Source organism: Mirounga leonina, unplaced genomic scaffold (genome assembly GCF_011800145.1).
Source record: "Mirounga leonina isolate KUSES-001 unplaced genomic scaffold, KU_Mleo_1.0 Mir_114, whole genome shotgun sequence".
In the NCBI taxonomy this organism is placed as follows: Eukaryota; Metazoa; Chordata; class Mammalia; order Carnivora; family Phocidae; genus Mirounga; species Mirounga leonina.
The window spans coordinates 53,307,514-53,331,163 of NW_023270265.1; the positions used below are offsets into that span (position 1 = coordinate 53,307,514).

The following is a 23,650-nucleotide window of genomic DNA, read 5'->3' on the forward strand; positions in this document are numbered from 1 at the left end:
GACGCCCCGGGAATTGACAGCCACTTCCTGGTTCATTAAAACTGGGTCATTAATGGTTTTGCAGACTTTCATGGGAGAACTTGGTTTACTACTTCTCCGTGTTTCTTTGTGCAGATCTGCAGTTTTTACCGATATAATTTTCCTTCTCCCTGAAGAACTTTTTTTTTTTAGGTTTTATTTATTTGGGAGAGAAAGAATGAGAGAGAGAGAGCGCATGAGAATGGGGAGGCTCCCACTGAGCAGGGAGCCTGATGCGGGACTCGATCCCGGGACCCCAGGATCACGACCTGAGCCGAAGGCAGTCGCTTGACCAACTGAACCACCCAGGCGCCCCTGAAGAACTTTTTAAAACATTACTTTTAGGGCAGGTCTCCTGGTGATGAATTTCCTCAGTTTTGTTTGTCTGAGAGCATCTTTATTTCTTCTTAACTTTGGGGAGATAATTTTGCTGGATGCGGAATCCCGGGTTGGGGGTCTTCCTGCTCATCTCCCGTGACTCTCTTCTTGCTGCATGGCTGTCCAGAGGTGCCAGAACTCCTGTCCCTGTTCCTTGTGGATTAGGTGCGCGCCTGTCTCTTCCTTCATCGCAGACGCTCTTTGTTGTGGACGTTCGCAGGTTGAATACTGTGTGCCCGCAAGTAGGTTTTCTGGGATTTATGCCACTGAGTGTTTTCCCAGCTTCCTGTGTCTGTGGTTTGGGTTTGTCATTAATTTTGAAAACTTCTCAGCTGTTAGTGCCTCACAAGTGTTTCCCACTCTCTTCTGTCTTCTTGCGAAGCCCTCATTAACGGGAGATTGTCTCTCGGTTCCTGGATGTTCTTCTCTTGGCATTTTTGCTTTGGAAGTTTCTGTTGATGTGTCTTCAGGCTCGCTGGTTGTTCCGTGTCCAGTGTGTTAACGAACCCATCAGTGGCTTTCTTCATTTTTGTCACAGTGGTTTTGAGGTTAGTATTTCCTTTGGATTCTGTCTTAGAGTTTCCATCGCACTGCTTGTGGGACTCATCTGTCCCTTTGTGCTCTCCACGATTTCCATCAGAGCCCGTAGTCTACTCTGAATAATTCCCTTTCTGACAGTTCCAGAATCTGGGTCATAACCGGGTCTGATTCCAGTGCATTTTGTCTTTACACTGTTATTTTCCCTTTGTCTCTTAGTCTGCCTTATAATTTCTTGCTGAAAGCTGGACTCGAAGAGTTGGGTCATAGGAGCTGAGGTTGTGGGAGGCCTTCTGTTAATCTGGTGAGGTTCTGGGCCATGTTCACTGTGTACTGTGGCCATGGTATTGGGGTCCTCATGTTCATCTTTGGGGTTCCCTAAGGACTCCTCTGGGTGGTCTGTGTCGTGCCCTATGGGGCTGGAATCTGCTGTCCCTGCACCAGGGCCCTGTTGGTGTGGGGGAAGGGAATGCTCCACAGTCTGTGCCTAAGCCCCGGACCGTTGGCCTGTGTCCCTGTACCGTGCCCCCCACACGGGGCTCCGCCTTGTCTGTCCCTTCCATGCGATAGGCAGGCAGCTTGGGGGGAAGCACCCTTCCCAGGGGTGGGCTGAGGTGCTGCTAAAGTCTCTTCCCCAGCAAGGTGGCCTTCTGGTGTGGAGAGCGCCCTGGGTGTGTTTCCCCGTGGCTGCTCCTCCCGTCCCCCTGCCAGAGCCAGGAGAGGGTCTTTTCTCCAGGGATCCTTCTCTGATCTAGACAGTGAGTACCTGCTAAGACACCTGCAGGTAAAAACCTACCCAGACGCGGGACCCTCCTTGAAACTGTGGTCCTGAGGAGCTTCTCATCACACTTGTCTGCACTCAGCTTACAGCAGTTTGTCAAGTGACCGTTGGTGTCTTCCCACTGGGGTTTGGCTCCAGCGTCTTCTCCTCCAGGAGAGCAGGTCTGGGCCGCAAGTCTCGTGTTCTCCTGTCTCTCTGGACTTGGGTGGCGGTTTGCCAGCCCTCCAGCTCTCTGGCAGGCCCGAGAGAAGTCAGCGTGAGGACAGGAGTGGGACTCACACGCCTTTGCGGTTCGAGCTGTAATTGGAGTCCTGACGGACCTTCCCAGTTACCTGTAACCATAACCAGGACTGCCAGTTCCATCAGCGGCTGTCCTGATGTCGAACCCTCCGTGCATTTGTGGAATAGTCCACCCGGTTGTGGCGTGTGAATCCTTGATGTGCTGCTGTATTCTTTAATTCTGGGTATTTGTATCGATGGCCGTAAGTGGGACGTTTCCCCCTTCTGTGTGTGCCGTCTTCACCGTGTTTGTTCTCAACATTACGTTTACTTCATTACAGGGACCTTAAGCTTCCCTTCTTTTTCTGTGGAGCTGCTGCCCAGTAATGTGGTCACCAACTCTATGTGACTGCTTAAAATTAAGTAATATTAGAAATTCAGCTCTTTAGGGCGCCTGGGTGGCTCAGTCGGTTAAGCGACTGCCTTCGGCTCAGGTCATGGTCCTGGAGTCCCAGGATCGAGTCCTGCATCGGGCTCCCTGCTCGGCGGGGAGTCTGCTTCTCCCTCTGACCCTCCCCCCTCTCATGCTCTCTGTCTCTCATTCTCTCTCTCTCAAATAAATAAATAAAATCTTAAAAAAAAAAAAAAAGAAATTCAGCTCTTTAGTCACACCAGCCGCATTTCAAGTACAAATTTGGCTGGTGCGAATATAGCACGTTTCTGTCCTCACAGAGGGGTCTGTTCAACAGTGCTGATCCCTGGGTCAGTGGACACGTTCTGTAATCTGCACTGTGCAGCCCTGGGGCCTCGGGGCTCCCGAGCAGGTGCGTGTGCGTGTGTCCACACGTGTGTGTGCGTGTGCACACAGTGGGGGCACATTTGAATTGTTGCTCTTTTTCTGGCTTATTTGTAGCAGCTTTTCCTGCAGCTTTCATACAATCCATGAATAGTTTTCCCTGTTTGTCATTCCCTCTTACCGTTGCGTATAGTGGCCAGTGGTTATTTAAAGTGTTGTCACTGCGTCTTGAGCACTTTCATTGTTTGTCTCTGGTTTAAGCTTTTAAAACTAAGTTTAAAAATATGAAAGTAAGGTACGGTGATTATAAGCGTGTTAGAGATGAAGAAAAAAGTAGCGTTGGCGTTCTCTCCTCCCCCCCGGGCAGGCCCTCATGAGCAGCGGTGGGAGCTGCGTCCTGGCCCGGGAGTCGTGCGGCTGGGTCTTCTCCTTTGTCCCAAGGCTGTGAAAGGTGGCTGTCACCCTGGTGTGCCCTCTGCATCCTCCCCAGAGGGGACAGCTCTGCCCTCGGCTCTTTTGTGCGCGCCAGGACTGGGCTGGGCTCGGGCAGGGGCTGCTGCTTCCTGGGTGCCTCTTCCGGGCCCTGGCACAGGAAGTCCTCTTCCTTTGGCCGCCGTGGGCCGGCGCTGCTCCTCTCCTGGCTGAGGCACGGCGCTCCCCGTGGGGGAGCGTGCGGCCACCACTGTAGCCCATCGCCCCCAAGGAAAGCACTCTGCTTTCGGTCTGCGTGGACCGTCCTGAACGTGGACTCACGTGTCATTTCCCTTTTGCGTCTGGCTGCTTTCACGGAGCGTGGTGTTTTTGAGGCTCTCCCGTGTTGTAGCAGGTGTCAGGGCTTTGTTCCCTCTTAGGGTCCAGTGATCATCCTTCGTGTGGATGGACGACGCTTTGTTCGTCCATTCGTCCACGGGTGGGTATTTGTGCCATTTCCACCTTTTGGCGACCACGACCAGCGCCTCCCGAGAGTGCTGGTGCCTCATTCTGTGCGCGTGTTGATGTGATCACGTGCACACTGCTCTGCACTTTCGGGAGCCACCGGACGTCTCTGCAGCGTCGGTGGGCTCCCGTTCCTCCACATCCGCCCCGCACCACCATCATCCCTTTGGATTTCAGCAGTCCCGGTGGGTGTGCCGTGGCGTCTGTCCCCGCCGGCGGACGATGCACTACGCCTTTCCGTGTGCTCCTTGCTTATTCTGCCCAAGCCCACCCAGTTTTTATCCTTTGGGGGCAGCTTCCTCCTCGCTCCTCTGCAGGGAAGATGGTGGGGTCTGAGGGGCTTGCTGGGGGAGTGGGGGGGTGCTGGCCCCGGGCCGGCCCCCTGAGCTTGGTCCTGGTGGCGAGCAGGCCCCACACCTGCCTGACCCTGGGCCCCGCCTGTGTCGGGCGATCCTCGGTGACCCCCTCCGGAGGCCAGCAGGCTGTCCTTCCGCAGCCGGGCCCCTCCCTTCGTGACTTTGTGTTTCGGGACGCTGGCAGAGGCAGCCGGCCACGGGTGCTGCGACTCTGGGTCGTGGGGTGCCTCCGGGCTCAGGGCAGAGACCTCTGGGCTGGGCTGTTCTGTGTTTCGAGGTGTGAGAGCGCGTCATCGTCGCGGTCGCGAGCGTGCCGTTCTGCGGTGGTGTGTCTGCGTCGTCCCGCGCCAGGTCTCCCGAGCGCCGCCGTCCTGCAGACGGAGCATCGAGTGCCTTCCTGCCTAGTGTCGCCCGCACTTCCTCTCAGTGCCTTGTCCGTGGTTGGGCGGGGTGGGCACCCGCCCTCTCGGCCGGTGGCTGGTTGTCCGCGGCCCCCAGCAGGGACGCCTGCAGACAGGAGACGGTGCCTTCTGCGCAGCTCTTTCCCCAGAGCACCGGGGGCTCGAAGCCCACCCCCTGGCCCGCGGCTCCCCGCCTCGTCCTGGAAGCCAGCCCGAGGGCCGCATGGAGCCCTGTCCCTCGGGGACAGAGGCTCCCCTCAGCCAGCACCAGTCGGGCCGTCCTGTGGCTGACCCCGGCCTGGCGGTGGGTGGTCCCTCCCCGCGGCCCCTGTGGGGACAGAGCAGGGCGAGGGGCTGGGTGTGGACACTGGGCGCTGCCTGTTGCCTGGAGCGGTTTGTCTCTGGGACCGCCTGCCCCGCGGAGCTGGGTTCCCTGCTGGGGGGGTCCCCCCGTGGGCCCAGCGTGAGGCCTGCAGCAGGTCTTGACGAGGACCGTTAGCTTCTGCTGCGGCTCTTTGGGACTGGCCAGTGGTCTGACTGTCTTTTTTTCTTCTTAATTTATAGCCAGAAAACCTACAGAAGAACTGGCTTCGGGAATTTTATCAGGTAAGAAGTGCTGGTGACAGCACGTTCTCTCAGATGAAGTATTTATGCCGTGAGTACTTCATTTTTGTGGAAACCGTGTTTTGTCCGAATCGTGTGGGCTCGCACTGTCGCGGGGCTGGCTGTGGTGGGCGTCACGTTCCTCCTCAGAAGCCCCTGTTCGGGTCCCCCTCCTCTGGCCAGGACTCCGAGGCCCGGGGCAGGGGTCTCTGCATTACTGGAGGGGGAGCCCACTGAAAGCTTCTGGGGCCAGGAGGGTGCCTTTCAGGAGGGCCCTGGGGTTGCAGCATAAAGACGGCAAAGCCACGCGGAGGGGCCACTGTGGGGTCTGGGCGGGAAGCATGGCGACTCGGCTGGGGCGAGGTGGACCTGGGTCATAGGCTCGAGGGGGACGTGTTGGCAGGATGAGGGGCCAGTTCCAGCACTGGGTGTTGAGCAGGTATTGGTGGAGCCCCTGGTCTGTGGGTGATTCTGTGCCGGATGCTGGCGACTGGATTCGGAGCAGTGGACAGACAGCTGTGCTCTGGAGCATGAGCTCAGCCAAGGGCAGCTCAGGTGTTTGCAGGACAGCGAGCATGACCGACGCAGGAGGGCTGAGCACGTGACTCGTGTGTCGGGGACCCCTAGGTAGGGCGTTGGAGAGGCCGCGCTGAGGCAGGGGATGCGTGGGGAGACCTTGTGGGTGGGAGGAGCCCAGTGGCCTGGCATCCAGCGTGGCGGGGGCAGTGGGTGACTGGACCTGCCAGGAGGTGAGGGGCCCACAACCCGGAGGGCAGCTGGGAGGAGGATGGCGCAGGTGGGGCGGTGGGGGAGGAGCGGGGACTGTCCCCTGCCCTCCTGCAGCTCTGCTGAGCCAGTGGGGGTGTTTTGGGAATAGGACGCAGCAGGAAATATTGGGGCTGGCCCTGGGCCTCCCTTCCTCCTGGCCTCTGCGTCCGGCAGGCTGAGATCCGAGGGCTGGAGGGGCTCACAGCAGCGGGCCCACCTGGGCATGGGCTGTGTCCTGCCTGCTCTGGGCAACGTCCGGGCCCTGGGCTAGGGTGGCCTGAGCACAGGCCTATGAAAACGGGCCAGTGGGCCGCTCCAGGCTCCCGCTGTCCACGCCGGGTGTCGAGGGTGGCCATGTGACCCATCCACTGGAGGCTCAGAGTGCAGTGGCAGGTGGCTGATCCTGCTCCGACTCTGGAGGAGACAGCAGGCCCCCGGAGGGAGGAGCCTCGGGCAGACCTTCTCATCCCTTGTGTCCAGCGAGGTGTGTCCTCCTGGTGTGTCCTCCCTCCCTGTCCCACACGTATTGTCTGCCAGTCGTCTGCTTGGTTCTCGGCAGGGTCCGAAGGCAGGTCCCCAGGACATGAGGGAAGCTCTGGAAGGAGCCTCTTCCGGGATGGGCAGGTGGAAGCCTGTCGGGAGGCCCTCAGCCCTTCCTCCTCTAGCGTTCTGTCCTGCCCAGGACCCCCCGGCCCAGCTGCAGTCCTGGCAGAGCTGTTGGCCAGGGTCAGCTCCGGGCAGGAAGCCAGCCGAGTGGGTGAAGGCAGGGCTCTGGGGGGCTGGATGGGCTCCGGGGCCCCTCTGCCTGCAGTGCCCCCGTCCTGCTCTCTGGGCTCCCTGGGCCTGTGTCCTTTGGGCTGGGGCGGCTGCCATGTGAAGCTACAGCTCCCGTTTGTGTGCTTTTCAGAGGTGGACACAGAGTTTGAGATCTCTGTTAGGTGCATGTCTTGGAGCTTGGAGGGGCAAGTAAGTGGCCCTGCGCTGGGGGGGTGGGGGTGCCGTCCTCAGTGAGAGACCCTGCCTGACAGCCCCAGGCTGAATTTCAGTGCACACTTGCAAGCTTTGCCCTTCTACTGATGACGTGGTCCTGGGGCGTGTGGCAGCAGCCAGGCTACCAGTGGCCTGCGCGTGAGTTCAGAGCTGGGCAGCTCTGCTCTCTGTGAACTCTGACCCCTGGAAAACCGCAGACCACAGGTGTTTCCCCCTTTCTCAGCCTCCTCGCTGCACACGAGCCATGTCGGGCTGTTTCCGGAACCTGGGACCCAGAGGGGCAGGTGGCCTGCTGTTTTCCTCAGGCTCTGTTTCCAGAACCCCTGGTGTCCTTCCCGGAGTCTGGAGCCTTTGCGGAGAGAAGGGATTGTGCATGATGATGCACTGGATGGAGGTGCAGCTTTTCCTGGTTTATAAGCACAAGTCTCTTCAGAAAGAAGAAATTTCAGTGATGATTCTTATCAGTAAGAATTTAATGGAGGTCCCCTGACACATTTCAGGCTGACTGGCTCAGTGAGGTGATCAGCCCGCCGACCGCAGCTCAGGAGCTGCTGTGAGCAGAGAGGGAGTGGGTCTCGCCCACAGCAAGGGCCAGTGCTCAGGGAGGAGGGACCTTGAGGCCCAGGGGCACTGGGTCACTGCCTCTTTAAACACAGAACTGAATACAACCTTCATGTTTTAGAACCCGTGGATTAATCTTTGCTTTTTCTGTAACCTTTGCTCACCGTAAAGATGCAGAGAGCGGGAGAGAATACTGCAGGTGTTTCCATCCTTAGTTCTGACGAGCCTCTGACACTTTTGGCCTCCAGGTCACTCTCTTGGCCTCCCCCACACTCCCATTGTGCTCCGTGGATTCATCGTCACCATCTGAAGTTGCAGCCTGTGTCTGTCGGGTACTTAGGTATTTGTCTCTCCCCCCAGAAATGCGGGCTCCACGTCTGCCTTGGCCTCGATCTTTGTGTCCCCCCCAAGTTCCTGTGCTGAAGATAGTGTGTGAGGGGGGCCTTTCAGGGGGTGAATAGGGTTGGATGAGGTCATGAGAGGACAGGGAGAGGCCACCGTGCGAGGGGGCCAGCCAGCATGCCAGGTGCGAGGGGGCCAGACACCCCCTGCCCTTGGGAGCGCCCATCACACGGGAGAGACAGCTGGAGAGCCCCACGGGCAGCCTAGGGCGGTGCTGGGAAGGAAGTGGCCTGCCCAGGGTTGGGGTTCTCAGGAAGGCTCTTGAGGTGGCCGTGCCCACACCTGAGGATGGGCAGGAGCAGCCGTCCTGCTGCCCGGGTCTACTCTGAACTCTCCGAGCTGCGGGCAAGGCTGCTGGGAAGTGTGGTCTACCTCTTCTCCCTCTGTGGTGATGGCGTCCTTGCCCGCACGCTCCTGGGGCAGGGAGCTGTCCTGCTCGCTCTTCTCCTGAGCGCCTAGGAGTGTGTGGCGCTCGGTGTGTGTTCAGCACTTCCTTCCCCGATACTGGTGCAGGGAAGTTGCACAAAGCAGAAAGTAGAGATCAGTACTCCACCCCGTTCTGCCTCTGGTTTGACGCTCACGCCCTAGTGCGTGTCTCCCTGGCAATGTGCCCGCGGGAAGGGGGACCGTCCTTAGCAGGTTGCAGATACATGTATTTTTACAGCTTACTCTTTTTTTTGGTAAGCTGGGAAATTTGTGTAGACGAATGCACACTCTTTTGTTGGCTTCTGAGTATCTCCTTAGCTGGAAAGGCCACTGTTCTGCTGATGGGTTCCGAGGTTGTTTCGAGTTTACTGTGATGCTGTAGATAAATTTTAAAACAGTTATAATGTCCATTATACAAATACAAATTGAGCAAGTACTGAAGATTTTTAAAATCATGGTAGTAAGTATTTCTTATTAGTGAGAGAGGAAAGAAAAGTGAGATGTTAGACCTGCTTCAAACAAGACTCCACAGAGCAAAGCCAGATTCTCCCAGCAGCCGAGTGACTGCCTGAGAAACGAACAATGGGCCAGTAATCAGTTCTTCCCACCAGACACTGGGTTCCTGCGTTCAGGAATCATTTGCATTGCTGTCAGTTTCTGGAACTCACAGAATTGTGAAACAGCTCAGTGGTAAGTAAGGTTGGGAGAACCAAATCAGGGATCTCAACTGGACATGCTGTTTGCCATTTCAAGTTTTCCTGACAATGGTGGGAAAAGTGATGTGATGAGCAGTGCCTTCTTCCAGGTAAACTGCAGGAACGGGCACCAGACCTACCCTCTCACCTTAAACAAATCAAAACCAGGGAACATCTGTGAAGCTATGGTTCTCAAACATCAGACCCCAGGCTGGGCCAGGCGGTGACCACGGAGAGGGTCAGAGCTGCCTTGCGGCCGCCCCACCTACCACTGGAGAGAGTTTCCGGGTGGGCACCCAGCAAGGTGGAGGGTACGGTCACTGTTTACACCGATCAGAGATTACCAGGCGGGCAAGGACGCAGGAAAATAGGACCCTACAGAGGAGAAAACCAATCAGGAGTGTGGCTAGAGGCTTATCAATTTTATCGATCTTGGAGAACCTGCTCTGGGTTTTATTATATCTCTTGTTTTTCCTTTTTTTCATTCATTGATTTCTGCTTTTTATGTTTTCCCTTTCTTTTGATTATTTTGGATTTAATTTGCTTTTCTACATCTAATTTCTGAACGTAGAAGACAAAAATCACCAATTTCAGAAATCTGGCATGGGGCATCATCACTAAAAACCTTGCAGGCATTGAGGAGATAAGAAGGGGATATTATGGGCAAGTCTGTGCTAATAAATTTGAAAATTTATATGAAAGGAACATATTTTTAGAAAAATATAGCATCAAAGCTTAACAGTCAGAAGAAATAAGTGAACTCAGTAGCCCTCTCTCTGTTAAATTAGAATTTGCCCAACGTTTTCCGACAAAATCTTCCAGGACCGTGTGGTTTCACTGGCAAGTTTGTCAAACATTCAAGCAAGAAGCAATCACAATTGTTCAGAAACTTCCAGGAAGACTGAAGCCCAGGTGATGCTTCCTCGCGACACCACGGCAGGTGGAGGCTTTTCCTGCTGAAAGTACACGCACCGTGTCTCCCGTGAAACAGATGCAGACTAGAGAACGTCGACGCCAACTGTGTGAAGCAGTGCACACACACGTACATGCACAAACACGCACACACATGTACACACACAAACACGCATGCACATGCATGCACATTCGTGCAGACATGCACGTGCGAGCACACAGACACGTACAGACGCGTGGACGCACACGCACAAACACGCATGCACACACACACGTACACGCCCAGAGACACGCACACGCACAAACACAACATACCAAAATGTTAGTGCACCGTCACCACGAAGTCAGAAATCAGTCAGATCCACGTGTTGGCAGAAAAGCCGTAGGTACGGTCATCTCGTTATATGCAGACAAAGCATCTGACACAATCCTAGAACTGATTCTGATGAAGACTCCCAGGAAACTAAGAACGAGGGGACCTCCCCCAGCCTGTAGAGAGCATCTTCCGAGCCCACAGCTGACCGCAGACCCACCGGGGCAGGGCAGGGGCGCCTGGCGTCCCCCTCCCGCTCAGTGCGGTCCCGAGGGTCCTGGCAGGTGCAGTACGGTGAGAAAAGGAAATGGAAGCCATGAAGATTTGAAAGGAAGGAATAAAACTCCCCGTGTGGCTGAAGATACGACGCTGCTGGGGGGTCGTGAAGCATCCACAGGGACTGCGAACGTGAGCACATTTATTTAGTTGGCAGCGTACAGGGCTGTGCAGAAACATCTTCTTCCTGTCAGCTGTAACACCGGACATGTCCGATGTGACACGGTGCTCGTGCTGGAGTGAGGGGCGTGGCGTGGATGCCGTGCACGTGGGCGGTGTCCCTGGGACCTGTGACCCGCATACAAAGGAGACCAGAGAGCAGAGGAGATGGGGCGGCGCGCCCTGTTCGTGACGTGGACACCCCGTGATGCTGGCACGGTGGCTGCCCACCGACTGAGCCCCCGTTGAGTGAAGTTCCCCATGAAATCTCTGCGTGGTGTTTTGGTAGAAGCCTGCACAATACGTCTAAAATTTCATATGGGAAGACAAAGGAACTAGAATAGCCAAAAGTTTAGGGACTCACACTTTCTCATTTCAAGATTTATTGTAAAGTTACAGCAGGACAGAAGGACAGAGCTCCAGATCAGTGGAACAGAGATACAGAAATAAACCCAGGAATACGGCCCGGTGATCGACCCGGGCTGACCACAGTTCCTGAGAGAAAAGGACACGTGTTCAGCAGATGGTGCTGGGAAATTGGACGTCTGTCGTTCCCCACGCAGATGCAAATCTTCTATACTTTGCACCATACACAAAGATTAAAGCAAACTGTGGACCTGAATTAAAATTATAAAAGTTCTGGAAGAAATCTTAGGAGAAAATCCTTGTGACCTTGAATTAGGCAAAGATTTCTTAGACGCACCAAAAGCACAATTCATAAGAGAAAAAAATTGATGAATTAGAATTCATCATAATTCGGAACTGGCCAGACCCTGGGGAGAGGTCAGCTGGGTGAGGCCGTTGGCTGCCGTGTGGCAGCCGGTCTGGAGGAGTCGGGGGTGGGGCACGCTGCCCGGGTGGACCTCGGATCTGCAGCGGCAGGGGGCGGGGACAGGCGGTGGGGATGAGGGCCCAGCGTGTGACCTGGGGGCTTTGTTGTCTGTGCTGATTGAGACATTGTTGTCCCCGGGTCACAGCGCTCTGTGGGTTAGATTAGCAGCCCCAGTGCGCACTCGCTCTCGGGGAGTGTGGACGGTGCTTTTCTGCAAGTTAATCTCAGCTCTGCGAGCAGAGCTGAGGACGTGCCTCACCTCCGGACATGCGCTCCTGTCTGCAGGTCTGTGGGCACCGCCTGGAGCTCCGAGCCTGCCTTCCCTCCCCAGGGAGAGACAGCACAGCCCGGAGCCTGATGGGCCACCCCCTCCTGCTGTGTGGCTCTGGGCAAGGGCGGACCCCGAGGTCTCGTAAGGGACAACGGAGGCGTTGCCGGCAACATTTGGTGCCGCTGCCTGGCCCGCTATGAGCGTGGATTAAAGTGCCTGCTGGACCGCGGTGCGCTGAGCGGTGGCCCTGCCCCCCCCCATGCCTGTCCTGCGTGCGCTGGGGAGCGGGGGACAGAGCGCCCCAGCCGGCTGCGCGGGACAGCTCTTCCAAGTTCCGATAGTCGAAGGTCACTGAGGAAAGGGCTGCTGGATCAGACTGCAAAACTGCGGTTTTTAAAAATTTTGTGAAGAGGTCTTACAAACGAGGAAGAGTTTGTAGAGTGCCAACGGGAGGGTGGCCAGAGTCCATCTTGTGGGACCGAGCCCCGCGCTGCCCAGGAGTGTCCTGAGAGCACGTGGTCCCAGATCTCTGGGAACAGGAGGGAATTACCTTTAGTAACGTTTCGGGGACCCCAACGTGTCCCTGCGTTAATACCCAGCACGCGGCCGGTGCGGTCAGGGGCCCCACCCACCTGTCCTCTCGTGCTGCCCCTGACGTGTTTTACACCCTCAGCACGTTGCGACTTGCCCTGGCGCATTTGGGGCGCCACCGTGGCGGACGGGAGGGGAGAGACGCGGTGAGCTGCCCTCGTCACTGTCCCGCCGAGCGGCACTTCCGCGTTCCTGTCTGCCGCTGACAGCCACGGAGGACCCACCTGGCCGCCGGCGCCCACAGACGAGGCTGCGGGGATCTCGAAGCTGCTCTGACCCCTGACCCTGGTGCCCCCTCCCCCCTGGGTGGGCAAGGGCACGCAGACCCTCACTCACAGCCATGGAGGCCCGTCCTGCACTCCCAGACCCCGCCTCTCAGCCTCAGGCCCACGGAACCTGGCACGTAGCTCGTGGTGTGCCCTTGCAGGCCCTTGCGGCTGTGTTCAGCTCACACGTGTAGCAACGGTCGGCTGTGGGATCCGGGTGATCTGTAAGTTCGCGTTACTTACGCGTCTCCGTTTCCTCCGGTCTCAGAGGGCTTGTCCAGAGTCGGTCCTCGCTGCTGAGCCATAGGTCCTTGCCGGGCTGGGCCCTTATTCCCTGGAGTACAGCGTGGCCTTTGCTGTGGCCCCCCTCGACGGATGAGAAAACTGAGGTGTGCAGGGTCAGAGGTTGCCCAAGGCTGCACAGCCACAGGACGGGAGCCCCAGCCTCTGCAGTGCCAAAGGCTGGCCTGGCCACCAAGTCGGGAGGCCTGGGGTGAGTGAGGGGCAAGGCAGCCCGCAGGGGCAGGAAGCAGGGTGCTAGGGACGGATGGGCAGGGGTCCACGGCGCAGGGCAGCCGTTGGAAGGGGCTTGGGTGTGGCTTCCTGGCAGCAGGCCGGGGGAGGAGGAGGTAGGAGGCAGGGAGGCTCAGGAGGGAACGGGGCGTCCCGGTTGAGGGCCAGCGGCCTGCCGCAGGGGCGGGGACAGATCGGGCTGCGTGAGGAAGGAGGAAGTTGGTTGGACCAGTGGGCAGGGGTGGGGCCTGCGGACCCAGTAGGAGAGGGGAGTCCTCAGTTGCCTGGATCCAGGATCTGGGGTTCCTAGCAGCATGGGTGGTAACCCCCATGGGAGCTTTGGGGCTGGAAGTGGGTCTTTAGGGCCCAGGACAGAGGAGGCACAGGGTCTGCTGGGGCCTGCTGGGCTCTGGAGAGTACTGACTCGAGTTCAGCGCAGGCCATTTGCTCAGGGGGTACTGGGGAGGTTGGGGGGAGCAGGAGAGATGATCATTAGGGGGCCGGGAGGGGCAGGAGGGCAGCTGACCGGGAAGGCCAGAGCCAGGTGTGGGCCCTGGAGTCTTGTAGGTCCTGGGATCACAGTCTCCTGCGAGCCGATATGGCTCAACGAAGGGGCCTCGTGGAAGGGGTGGGTGGGTGTTGGGAAGGGGGTTTCCAGGAGGGGTGCCAAGGTGTCTCGTGTGGTGACCGGGGGCTGTGGCCACTGCTGGCCCTTGTGGTCAGTGTAAAGCCAAGTGAGCGCGGGGGAAGCAGGTGGGAGTCTTCGCCGTATCTGCCACGGACCCGGTTTGATCCTGCTCCCCATCTCAGTTGGGTGAACGTGCTTTTTAAGTTCCAGTAGAGCTTTGATGTCCTAAAGCAACAAGTTTTGTTTGAAATTGAATTGAATGTGGAGCGTGGGCTCCACATTCCTGGTTCTGTAACGGGAGCGGTCTCTCGCCCAGCCTCGCAGACCCACCCACACGCGTGCAGCACGGTGGCTTGTCCAGCCTCCGGGGGCGGCGGCTCGGTGTTTGCAGTCAGCTGTGGGCATGGCCGGGCCGCTGCCATGCACGGAGTCAACTCCAGCCCCACATGCTGGGGCGGCAGCTGGGCCGAACCCATCCTGGACGCAGAGCCCGGGTCCAGCCTCACACAGGCTCCGGAAGACCCCTCGCCGGTCGGCTGGCAAGGCCACGAGGCTTGTGGCCTTGTGTGTGCTGGCCGTGGGGAGAGGTGCTCGGCGGCCGTGTGCACTGCGGGAGGGCGCCCCATCAGGGCCGTGGGCAGCTGAGTCTGGGCTTCCCCCTGGGGGCAGGCCCCTGGCCTCCACGCCCGCCCACCCAGAGCAGCCCCCGAGCCCAGGGAGGGTGGCCGCGCCTGCGGACGTCGAGCCCCTGCTGCCCCAGGCCGGAGGTGGGCAGAGGGTCTTCCGGATGAGCATGTTTTCCAAGTAGACTTGGTAAATAGCAATAACTTTTCTCTCAAGAAATCCTTTGTCTCCTTTCTGCTCCTTATCTCGGCCATCAGGCTTCCACTGGCCTGTGTGCAGGATGTGATTCCTTTTTAGGTCACTCAGATGCTCCTCTCTGCAGAAAGCCTAACAAGGGCTGGCTGTTGCTATTTTTAACGCTGACTCTGGGCTCGCGGAGGGGCCGGTGGGTTGGGCGAGGCTGCCTCGCGGCTTTCCTGGGCCACCTGCACAGCGTCCGGGGGTCTGCAAGCTGCTGTGTGCACGGAAGGTGTGGGTGCGTGTGCGCAGGAGCGATTCCTCAGGTGCTTTCTTGCCCACGTTTCTAATTCACTCTTTCCCAAATACTTTTCTTGATGCTTCTGATGAAAGAACGCATGTATTTTTATCAAAAGTTCCTTTTTTTTTTTGGTAGAATTTTGGTGAAGCAAGTATGTGTGCACTTTGGGCAGTGACTTGCTTGCTGTCCCAGGGGAAGCTACGCCAGTGTCCCCATGAGGTGGGACGGACCCGGCTGGGTGGAGGCCCTGCTGGGCGGAGGCCTGCGTCTGCTCACACCGACCTGCCTGGGGCCTGGGACCACCGCCCCTGTGTCGTTTACCGAGATGTGTTTCCAACCAGAAGTGACATGAGCGTGCTGTCCCCCACTGTGGGGGGGGGGGGCTTTTCCTGTCCGTCCTCAAGGTGTCCCTGGCATCGGCCCTGAAGGAATCCCTGCCCGGGATCATCCACGGTCCAGAGCTCCTTCCAAGGGGCCTGGTGCATATACCACACCGAGCTCTGCGCCCGAGGCGAGCACGGTGGGGTCGAACCCACGCCACCAGTCAGGGGCTTCCTCTGTCCGGCTTGTGCTGAGTGCCAGACCCCGGCGTCTTCACTGACCGCCCACAGCCACTGTCCAAGGCAGGCTGTCCAGGAGGGGCACGCTCAGGCAGCCCGGGGCACCAGGCACGGGGTCTCCGCCAGGAAGGACGGAGCAGGACTCCTCGCGAGCAGGTGTGCTTCCCGGAGAGCCCACGCGGCCACCCTACCCTGCCCGCGGCGAACCTGCTGCTCTCAGGCCCCGGCTGTTCTTTGCAGCATTACTAAAAATCCCGTAACTGAGTCAGTGACACAAAACCACAGATGACAGCTGTCCCCCAGTCACCACATCCTAGTTACTTTACTACATTTCACTGCCGGCATCTGGGTTATTGGTGTCTGTAGGAGGAGAGAGCATCTCCCAAATTCCACGTTCAGTGCTATCGTGTCAGGAGCTTGGGCCACCGGGGCGTTTATGCCGTGGAAACAGGTACATTCCACCAGTCGGGGTTTGTTCCCAGAGAGCCAGCTGTCAGGCCCCTGGCAGTTGCTGGCCCGACCCCAAGGACACGCGTGTCCCCCAGGGCAGCGGTTCCTGGGATGTGTTTTGTCACACGAGGACATGGCAGTGGAAGTGGCCCCGGGCCCTGGGGTGCGGTCTGGTAAGAGTGCACAGTGGAGGGCATGTTCCGGCATCATCCAGCAGCGGTGAGCACAGCCCGTCCCCTGTCTTCCACCTGCTGGGGCCGCCTGACTCGCCTGCCGGGGCCGTTTACGGCTCTGTCTGCGAAGGCTTACGCTTGCCTCCTGAAGTCCCCACAGCTTCACTCACTTGCAGAGGAAATACTTTTCTTCTGTTAGTGAAAATTTCCGCAGTATGTCACTAAAATTATGGTTTCTAATGAGCTATTTTGATTTTCTCACCACGTGCCGTAATTAAATCTGTTTTACAATGAAGTCCTTAGCTCTTTGCATGATAGGGTAACAGATGCCCAGGCTCTGAGCATGGGCACCTGCCCTCCCCTAAGAGCTGGCAAACAGAAGTGGTCTTCAAGCCGAGTTTCAGAGTGGGCGTCGACCAGAGATGCGGGGCCCTGGTTCCCCCTTGCCCTGCCGTTAAGGAACCGGGGAAGATCAAAGATGGACGATCGCATTTCCCATCATCCCGACAGGCTCCCTGCTCAGCTCCGGAGCCCTGGACGGTGGGCGGTTTCTGGCCTTTCTCCCACCAAGTTAAACAACGACTGTGTTGAACAAACTCTCTATTATGTGAATTTAAAACGTGCATGAAGTGGAGGGAACAGGATGACGTCCCTTGGTGCCCAGCAGCCTCGCTCACAGTTTCCAGCTCACGGCCAGTCCTGTTCTGGTCGTGCCCTGCGGCCCCCCCGCCCCCAGTCACTGAAGCGAACTCCAGGCAGCATGAGGTCACGCATCAGCCTGTCTGCGTGTGTCTCTGGAAGAACTGAAAGCGTCATCCGTGTCGCTGGGACACCTACGAAGGTTGACAGGAGTCTAAGTATCGGGTCTGCGTTCCGATGTTCCCACCGTCCCCTAATTCACGCACTGTTGGTATACTGCAGTGGGTCCGTGTCTTGGTGGAAATTGAAATGTTTTCTTACCTTTACAGAGGCGTGCTTGGCATGCGGTGGACTTTGCGTGCTCGAGGCCGGCGGTGTGGCAGGTTCTGACCGCCCTGGGGCTCGCGTGTCCACGCAGCTCCCGGCAGCCTGCAACTGCCGCTGGGGGGCCCCTGTGTGGGGCGCCCCTGCTTTGCTCTCTGCCCCTCGCTGTCCATCGGTCTGCATTTTCTAGGTTTCCTTCCCTCAGCGCACTCCATGTGGCTTCTGTCCGAGGAGTCGCGGGGGCCCAGCCGCGGCCGCGCTCGGACGGCTCGCAGGGGCGCGTGCGCTCGGCAGCCGCCTGGCCTCGGCTCACGTCTGCACCAGGGTGCCTGACGGTGTCACCGTCCCTGCGTGCTTGTGTGCGCATACACACACGCGTGTGTGTGCGTGTACTTGGGCACGTGTGCGCGCACGCCTGTGTGCTCTGTGTCTCGTGCGTGTCCATGTTGGTGCTCTTGCCGTGTGGACGGTGTGGCCCGCAGAGCCGAAAGCATCGACGTGGCCGTCCACAGAAGACGTCTGCGCACGTGCGCCCAGTGGAGTCCCTGATCTCGCCCGTTGAGAACTGGGTCTCGGTGCCTCTGGCGTTGGAAGCACGCCTGCTGGGTGTGCACGTCCCGGGCGCACGCCTGGTCTCACCGGGGCTCCCAGAGAGCTCGTCCCGTCGGCGCCTGGTTCGCGTGTTGGTTCTGGCCAGTGCGCGTGGACCCGCTTGGCTCTCCCCGCGGCCTTTGTCCCTGCAGACGTGTGCTGCACCTGTGGGGTCCGATCCCCCTGCCGGCCTGCGTACTGGGGGGGTCGTGTGGGTGAACCTTCTCAGGGGCTCAGGAGGCCCTTCCAGGCACAAGTTCAGGTGTCTTTCTGGGGAAGTTTCCTTGGACTAGGATTTTAAAGATTCGTTCTGATCTGATGTTTCCTCCTGCAGGGACTGGTGGCTGTCCTGCCCGGCTCCTCTCCCCCTCCCCCTCCCCTGCCTGGCCCCTCTCCCCCCGCCCCACCCATCCCCTCTCTCCTCTCCCCTTCATCGCAGCTTCTCCTGTCAGTCAGCCCTCCCTTGGGTGCTTTGTCATCTCTTCTTTTCTATGAGGATTTTGTCTTCCATTTCTTTCCTGAGGTTAATGTTGTTTCTTTCTCTTTTTGTTTTTGGTCCATTTCTGGTTGAGTTTTGTGCTTCTGATTCCTGTTCTCAGATGGCGGTTTGAGCGTATTTAATTCTGTTGCAGTGTGGCTGGTCCGTTGTGCTTGGTGGTCCTGGGTTGGGGCGGATTGGACCTCCTGTCTCCATAGACTCCTTTCCCGCCTGGCCCACGGGAGGAGGCTTGTGCGGGTTCCCAGCCCGACAGCACCCCCTTCTGTCCGCCCAGCAAAGTGCAGGCCCATCGGGGCTGCTAGGGGCCCGCGAGTCTGTCTGCAGTGAGCACGGTACTCTCCTGGCTCTCTTCTGTCCACCATCCTGTTTCCCCTTCCTTCCCTTTCTCCTTGGTCAGCACCTGCCCAGGGCCGCCTCCCCTCCTTTCTGTCCCCTTTCTGCTCCACGAGGCCCGTCCTTTCGTGACCACATGTCAGGCCTGCCTCGGCCTGGCCCAGGTGTCCCCAGGCACGTGGCATGCTGTTGGGTGCTGGCCGCCAGGTCCCCGGGCCGTGCGGCCTTTGGCCCCTAGGCAGGGTGTTCCCGCCCCAGCTCCTGGCGGCCTCCGTCCGCTCTGGGCTTCAGGAGTTCGGCGTTTTCAGATCGCACGCACGTTTGAAACCATGCAGTGGTTGTCTGTGTCCTCCCACCTAGCGGGACGCCCTCGCGGTGCCGCCTCTATTCTGCTCCCAGGTGCGCCCGGTTCCCGCGGGGCCCCGCTGCTGTGTGCAGGAGCCCCCGCAGCCTCTGTGAGCCCTGAGAGGAGGCTGTGGGGGTCCGGGGCTCCGTGCGTCCCGGTGCCGCCCTCCGCCAGCGCTCCCCGGGCATGCCCCCGCCCCCGCCAGCCCCGGCGCCTCCCGCGGGTGGCCTCTCAGTGTGTGGATCTGAAACCCATGGCGGCTTTGAGGGAGTCCAGGCTGCCCTGGTGTAAATGAGTGGGCCCTTGTGGATGGCTGAACGAGCGTGCGTTTACAGCCCGGGTACGTATTTCTCCACGTGGAGGGGCCGCACCGCACCGATTGTGCCCACCGATGAAGTTCAGGGTGATCGTTCCACGGCCTGTGCCTGGGGCGGTGCCAGTGCGGGGAGACACGGCGTCAGGGCTGAGCCGTGCTCGTCATCGGAGAGTGTCCTGGGGTCACTGCTCAGAGCACGTCGCCGCCAGCGGAGGTCCCAGAGATAAAATCACGGGAGTCACTTTTGGCCGTTTATTTAAACTTATGATCCGTGAAAATTCAGTTTCAAGTAGGGTAAATTTAATTTGGAAAATCATTGTTTTCCATCCAAGATACGTTGAACATAGGTCTTTCCTGCCGAGAAGTACGGGTCAGTCAGGGTGCGGGGTTGTGCGTGGGGCGGGTTCAGAGACTGGAGGCCGGGAGGAGCAGAGCGGACCGCAGCACGTCCTGTCCAAGTAGCGCCATGAGACGGCGTTGGCCAGGTGTGCGGTCCCAGAACAGATCACCAGCTCTCTGGGTCTGGGTCTGAGACCCCGAATGAAGGGGAGGGGCAGGAGGTGGGGAAACGGAAGGCGCGGCTCTCCGCATGGCTGCAGGCCGAGGTGCGTCGGGATAGGCTTGGAGGTGCTGTGACAAACGCTGGAAGGCCTTGTGTCACCGACCTCACAGCACCGATCCCCTAAATGTCCTGCACCCTCGTGAGTTTGGGGCTGCTGCCAACCCAACAGTGAGGAAGCAGGGGCCAGGACCAGCGCCCTCTGGACACGTCTCATCCACAGTGAGGCCCTGTTGCCCGGAAGAGGTGCACGGCGTGGGCAAGCTGCTGTCTGGGCCTCACGGGGTGGCCCGGCCACTCTGGAGAGAGGGGAGTCCCTCGGGAGTGAGGTCAAGCGGCCAGGCCCTGCCCCGAGCAGCAGGGGGAGGGAGAGGACTGCCCAGCATGAGTGGAAGGATGGTTAGGAGGGTCCGGCAGGCTGGAGAGCACGAACTGCTGTGGGACGGACAGACGGACGGTTTCTGGGCCGGGGACTCAGGCCTGGCTCGCGTGGCTGTTCTGGCCTGGGCCTGTCCTCGAGGACCTGCCACTCACCCAGCTTCCTCCGGAGTGAGCGTCCTCGGGCCGAGGGGGAGAGGCCCAGGGAGGAGCAGCGAGGGTGGCCACCGCGACCCTCCACGCTCTCACCTGTGCCTGCTCAGGCAGCGCTGCGTCTAGCAAACACCGGGGACGGGGCTGCCCTGCATCTCGGGGCACCTTTCAAAGCCACCGTCCTGGCTGACGAGCGAGGCCTTCTGGAGGGCTGTGGAGCGTGGGAGAGGAGCCCTGCCAGTTTAGGAGAACGAAGGGAAAGCAGAGTCCTTTCATCAGAGTCTTTAGTCTCTGCCAAGGGCTTTGCTAACCCGTGGTCTTCAGACCCAGACCATCCGAGGTCACGACCCCGTGGTATGTCCTTGCAACAGAGGCTCGGCCTGGGGGGGGGGGGCTGCTGTAGACGGAGGTGCAGACTGGTGGGGGCCAGTGCCCAGATGGACGCCCTCGCCACGCTCCCTCTGCACACCCTGAAGCACCTGCTGCTTGAGTCCATCCCACGGGTGGCCACTGAGGGCGTGGATGTGTCAGGGGCACTTCCAGCCATCTTCTGTTTTGGATTCTGAGTGATGGGGGCCAAGCGGAGGCTGCTCCTGTCCAGGCAGAACATTGCTGGGTCGCTGGGGTCGAGGCCTACGACTGATGTCGTTGGGGCAGAGGGCCGGCACGGCGGCTCCTTTGTCCAGGCCGACCCTGAGGCCTTGTCTGTGTTCTGAAGATCCGTGGGCAGTTCTGGAACCCGACCCAGCCCTCTGCCACCCTGGCACAGCAAGACAGACACAGAGTCGTGCATCCACGGACAGTGTGGCAAGCGCGTCTCCGTCGTCACTGCAGAGTTGTCTGTCTGGAGAATCTTCATGCCCTGGTGGACAGGCTGGTCCTCTGGGAAGAGTGTTGGGCTGTGCTGCTGAGGAGAAGTGCACTGTGTAGGGCGGCCTCGGGGCCGAGAGCCTGTCAAGCGTTGGGGCGCCCACACCAGTGCCCACCAGGGTGTGATTCCCAAAGCTGGTATCTCCACCGTTCCTCCTCCGGGAGGTGCACTGTCCTGTGGGAGTGCCGTGAACTCTCTATCTGAGCGCACCTGCCGAGGGGCGCTGGGCAGCTTGGCACCCCAGCCGCTTGGGCGTTCCTGAGCTTGGTGCACACGAGGGGTTGTGGGCCTGGCTCCCTGTCCTTCCGGCAGGGCTCACCGTGGGGCGTGTCCCCCGCCCCAGCCGCATTCTAGGTCGCACGTTCTGCCAGCCTGAGCCCTGAGGGGGGTGGCAGCAGGGGGTGCTCATGCTTGTGTGTGATGGGGATCGGGAACTGCCTTAGTGAACCTCCGGTAAGCCCATTTTCGAGGAACCGAGAGCAAGCCGGGAGCAGCTTCCTCAAGCACGGAGGCTTCTCCCGCTCCGCTTAAATGTGTCTCCTGTCAGAATTTGTTCACTTTTCTAACAGATCCGAGTTCTGGGTTGTGTGTTTATGGCCCAGCTGAGAACCGGTGGGCTACGCAAAACGCCGGCTGCCACCGCTGTGCTGTGCTTCCCGGCCGCGCCGCGGGCCATTCATCCCCCAGTGCCCGGCGTGCAGGCCTGGCGCCCACGCCCTCGTCCCCCGTGCCCAGCCCTCCAGCTCCTCTGCGGGCTCTGCCTGGCTGCGTCCTAGAGGCAGCGGCTTTCCCTCGGCCGCACAGCACCACCCACGTCCCTGAGGCCGTGGGGGGCTCACTGGCCGCCGGGGCCCCGCAGGAAGCAGTGTCGGGGGCTGGGCTGCTGGTGACATCAGACCACTGGCGTGGGGCCGGCCTCTGCGATGGTGCATTTGGGGAGGCAGCCGCCAATCCGCGGAGCCTCTGACGGCCTGTCCTGCGCTTCCCTCCCCAGGTCGTGCACACGCACAAGCCGCACTTCATGGCTCTGCACTGCCAGGAGTTTGGAGGGAAGAACTACGAGGCCTCCATGTCCCACGTGGACAAGTTTGTCAAGTAAGTCCCTGCGGTGTGCGCCACGCCCTTCCCAGAACGCGGTGCCCCTGGGGGGGATACAGGGTGACAGCCCGGGGGTTGTGCACATGCAAGGTGACGGTGGTGCCTTGGGCCTGGAGACTTCAGCCCTGGGTCCAGGCGGAGTGTCCCATCTGTGTGGTCTGACGGCTGCCATCCTGCCCTTGCTGTGGGTGGACGGACAGGTGGACATCGAGCAGCTCACAGCTGTGTCCGTCACCGCGGGATGGGGACGGAGTGCGGTCGTCTGTGGGGAGTGAAATCTTTGTCATCGGGAGGAAGTAGCCACAGGCGTATGCTGAGTGCCGCACGCACACCCTGCCGCCCCGTGGAGGAGAGGCCCGCCCGGTGCTGCTGGGACGGGGCACCGAGGCCTCTGCATGGGCCCAGGAGGTGGACCCACGGGGGCCGGGCTGGGAGCAGGCTTGAGGCCTGGCCCTGGGAAGCGGGGTCCCCATCTAGCTGTGGGTAGCAGGAGCGACTCTGGCGCCCGCCTGCCTTCTGCCCACGGCCCGAGTGCCCAGGACTCCTCTCTGCCCCAGGCACTGCTGTGCCTGCCCTCCGTGTCCCCGGGATGTGGCCTTGGCCACGCCCCAGCCGTGGACTCGGGGCACCGTGACCACTCCTGCCAGCAGTGTGAGGGACGCTTGCTGACTGCCGAGGCTGGTCACTGAAGGCCACCGTGCCCGCAGGGAGCCGCGTGTGGGCCTCTGGGTCTGCGCTCGGAGCCCCGGCGCCCGCCACTGGCCAGAGGAGGGCTTCAGCTGCTGTCACCTCGCTCAGTCCTGCTCGGGGCCCCTGACTTCGTGTGTAGACACAAGCCGTCCATGTTTTCAGTTGTTAAACTGGGGGTAATGTGCTAATTTCCCCAAACAAGGTAATTTTAAGGCTATTTTATCAAAATGTTTTTCTTTTTTTAAAACTTAAACTAATACTAGGATTAATGTGGGCGAGCAAGGGGATGTAGCTAAATAGCCCCAAGTGCCCGAAATAATACTAAAAAGCACGAGGTGGGCGTCCCCCTGGCCTGGGCTGCAGGCCCCTTGGGGCGCAGTGAGGTCAGGGCGAGGGGTGCAGGGTAGGGATGGGCTGCAGGGGGACCCCGCCCTGCGTCACCCAGCCGTGTGCAGCCGGCCGCGAGCGGCTTCGCTGGTGTCTGCGTGAGAAGGTGACATGGACGCCCCCCCCCGGCCCCACACACGAGCACGAATCTCAGTCCTGTCACTGAGTAGACGTCAAACGCAGTCATAACAACGCTGAGACCAAGTGAAGGACGATGTGTCTGCAGCTCTGGGGCAGGGAGAGATTTCTCAAAAAGGTGCAACAAGTGTCACTTACGAAGAAGATTGAGAAATTTGTTAAACGATGATCTGAAAATTATCAAAAGAAAAGACGCAGTACACGAAGTAAATGTTTAGCCACGCCTGGGAAGGACACCTGCCACACAGCTGAGTGACAAAAGCCAGCGCTTGAGAACATAAAAGGGCCCCGGAAGCCGTGAGAAGGACCGCGTGGAAAGAGCCAGGCATTTCCCGGAGGGGGCCTTGCAGGCCTGTGGAGGGAGGCCGCCCTGCGTCCCGTCCCAGCCCCCACCCCCGTCCCCTCATCCCCCCCC

At 59.4% G+C, this 23,650-nt stretch overlaps 1 protein-coding gene across 1 annotated transcript in view; it reads left to right on the forward strand.

The window, feature by feature from the left end:
* The window catches only part of INPP5A (inositol polyphosphate-5-phosphatase A), a 170,914-nt gene that overhangs the window by 45,224 nt on the left and 102,040 nt on the right, over positions 1-23,650 (forward strand). The window contains exons 2-3 of the mRNA XM_034986502.1: positions 4,987-5,028; positions 21,917-22,017. Of these exons, the coding sequence (XP_034842393.1) occupies positions 4,987-5,028; positions 21,917-22,017 (143 nt within the window). The remainder of the gene's footprint in view (positions 1-4,986; positions 5,029-21,916; positions 22,018-23,650) is intronic.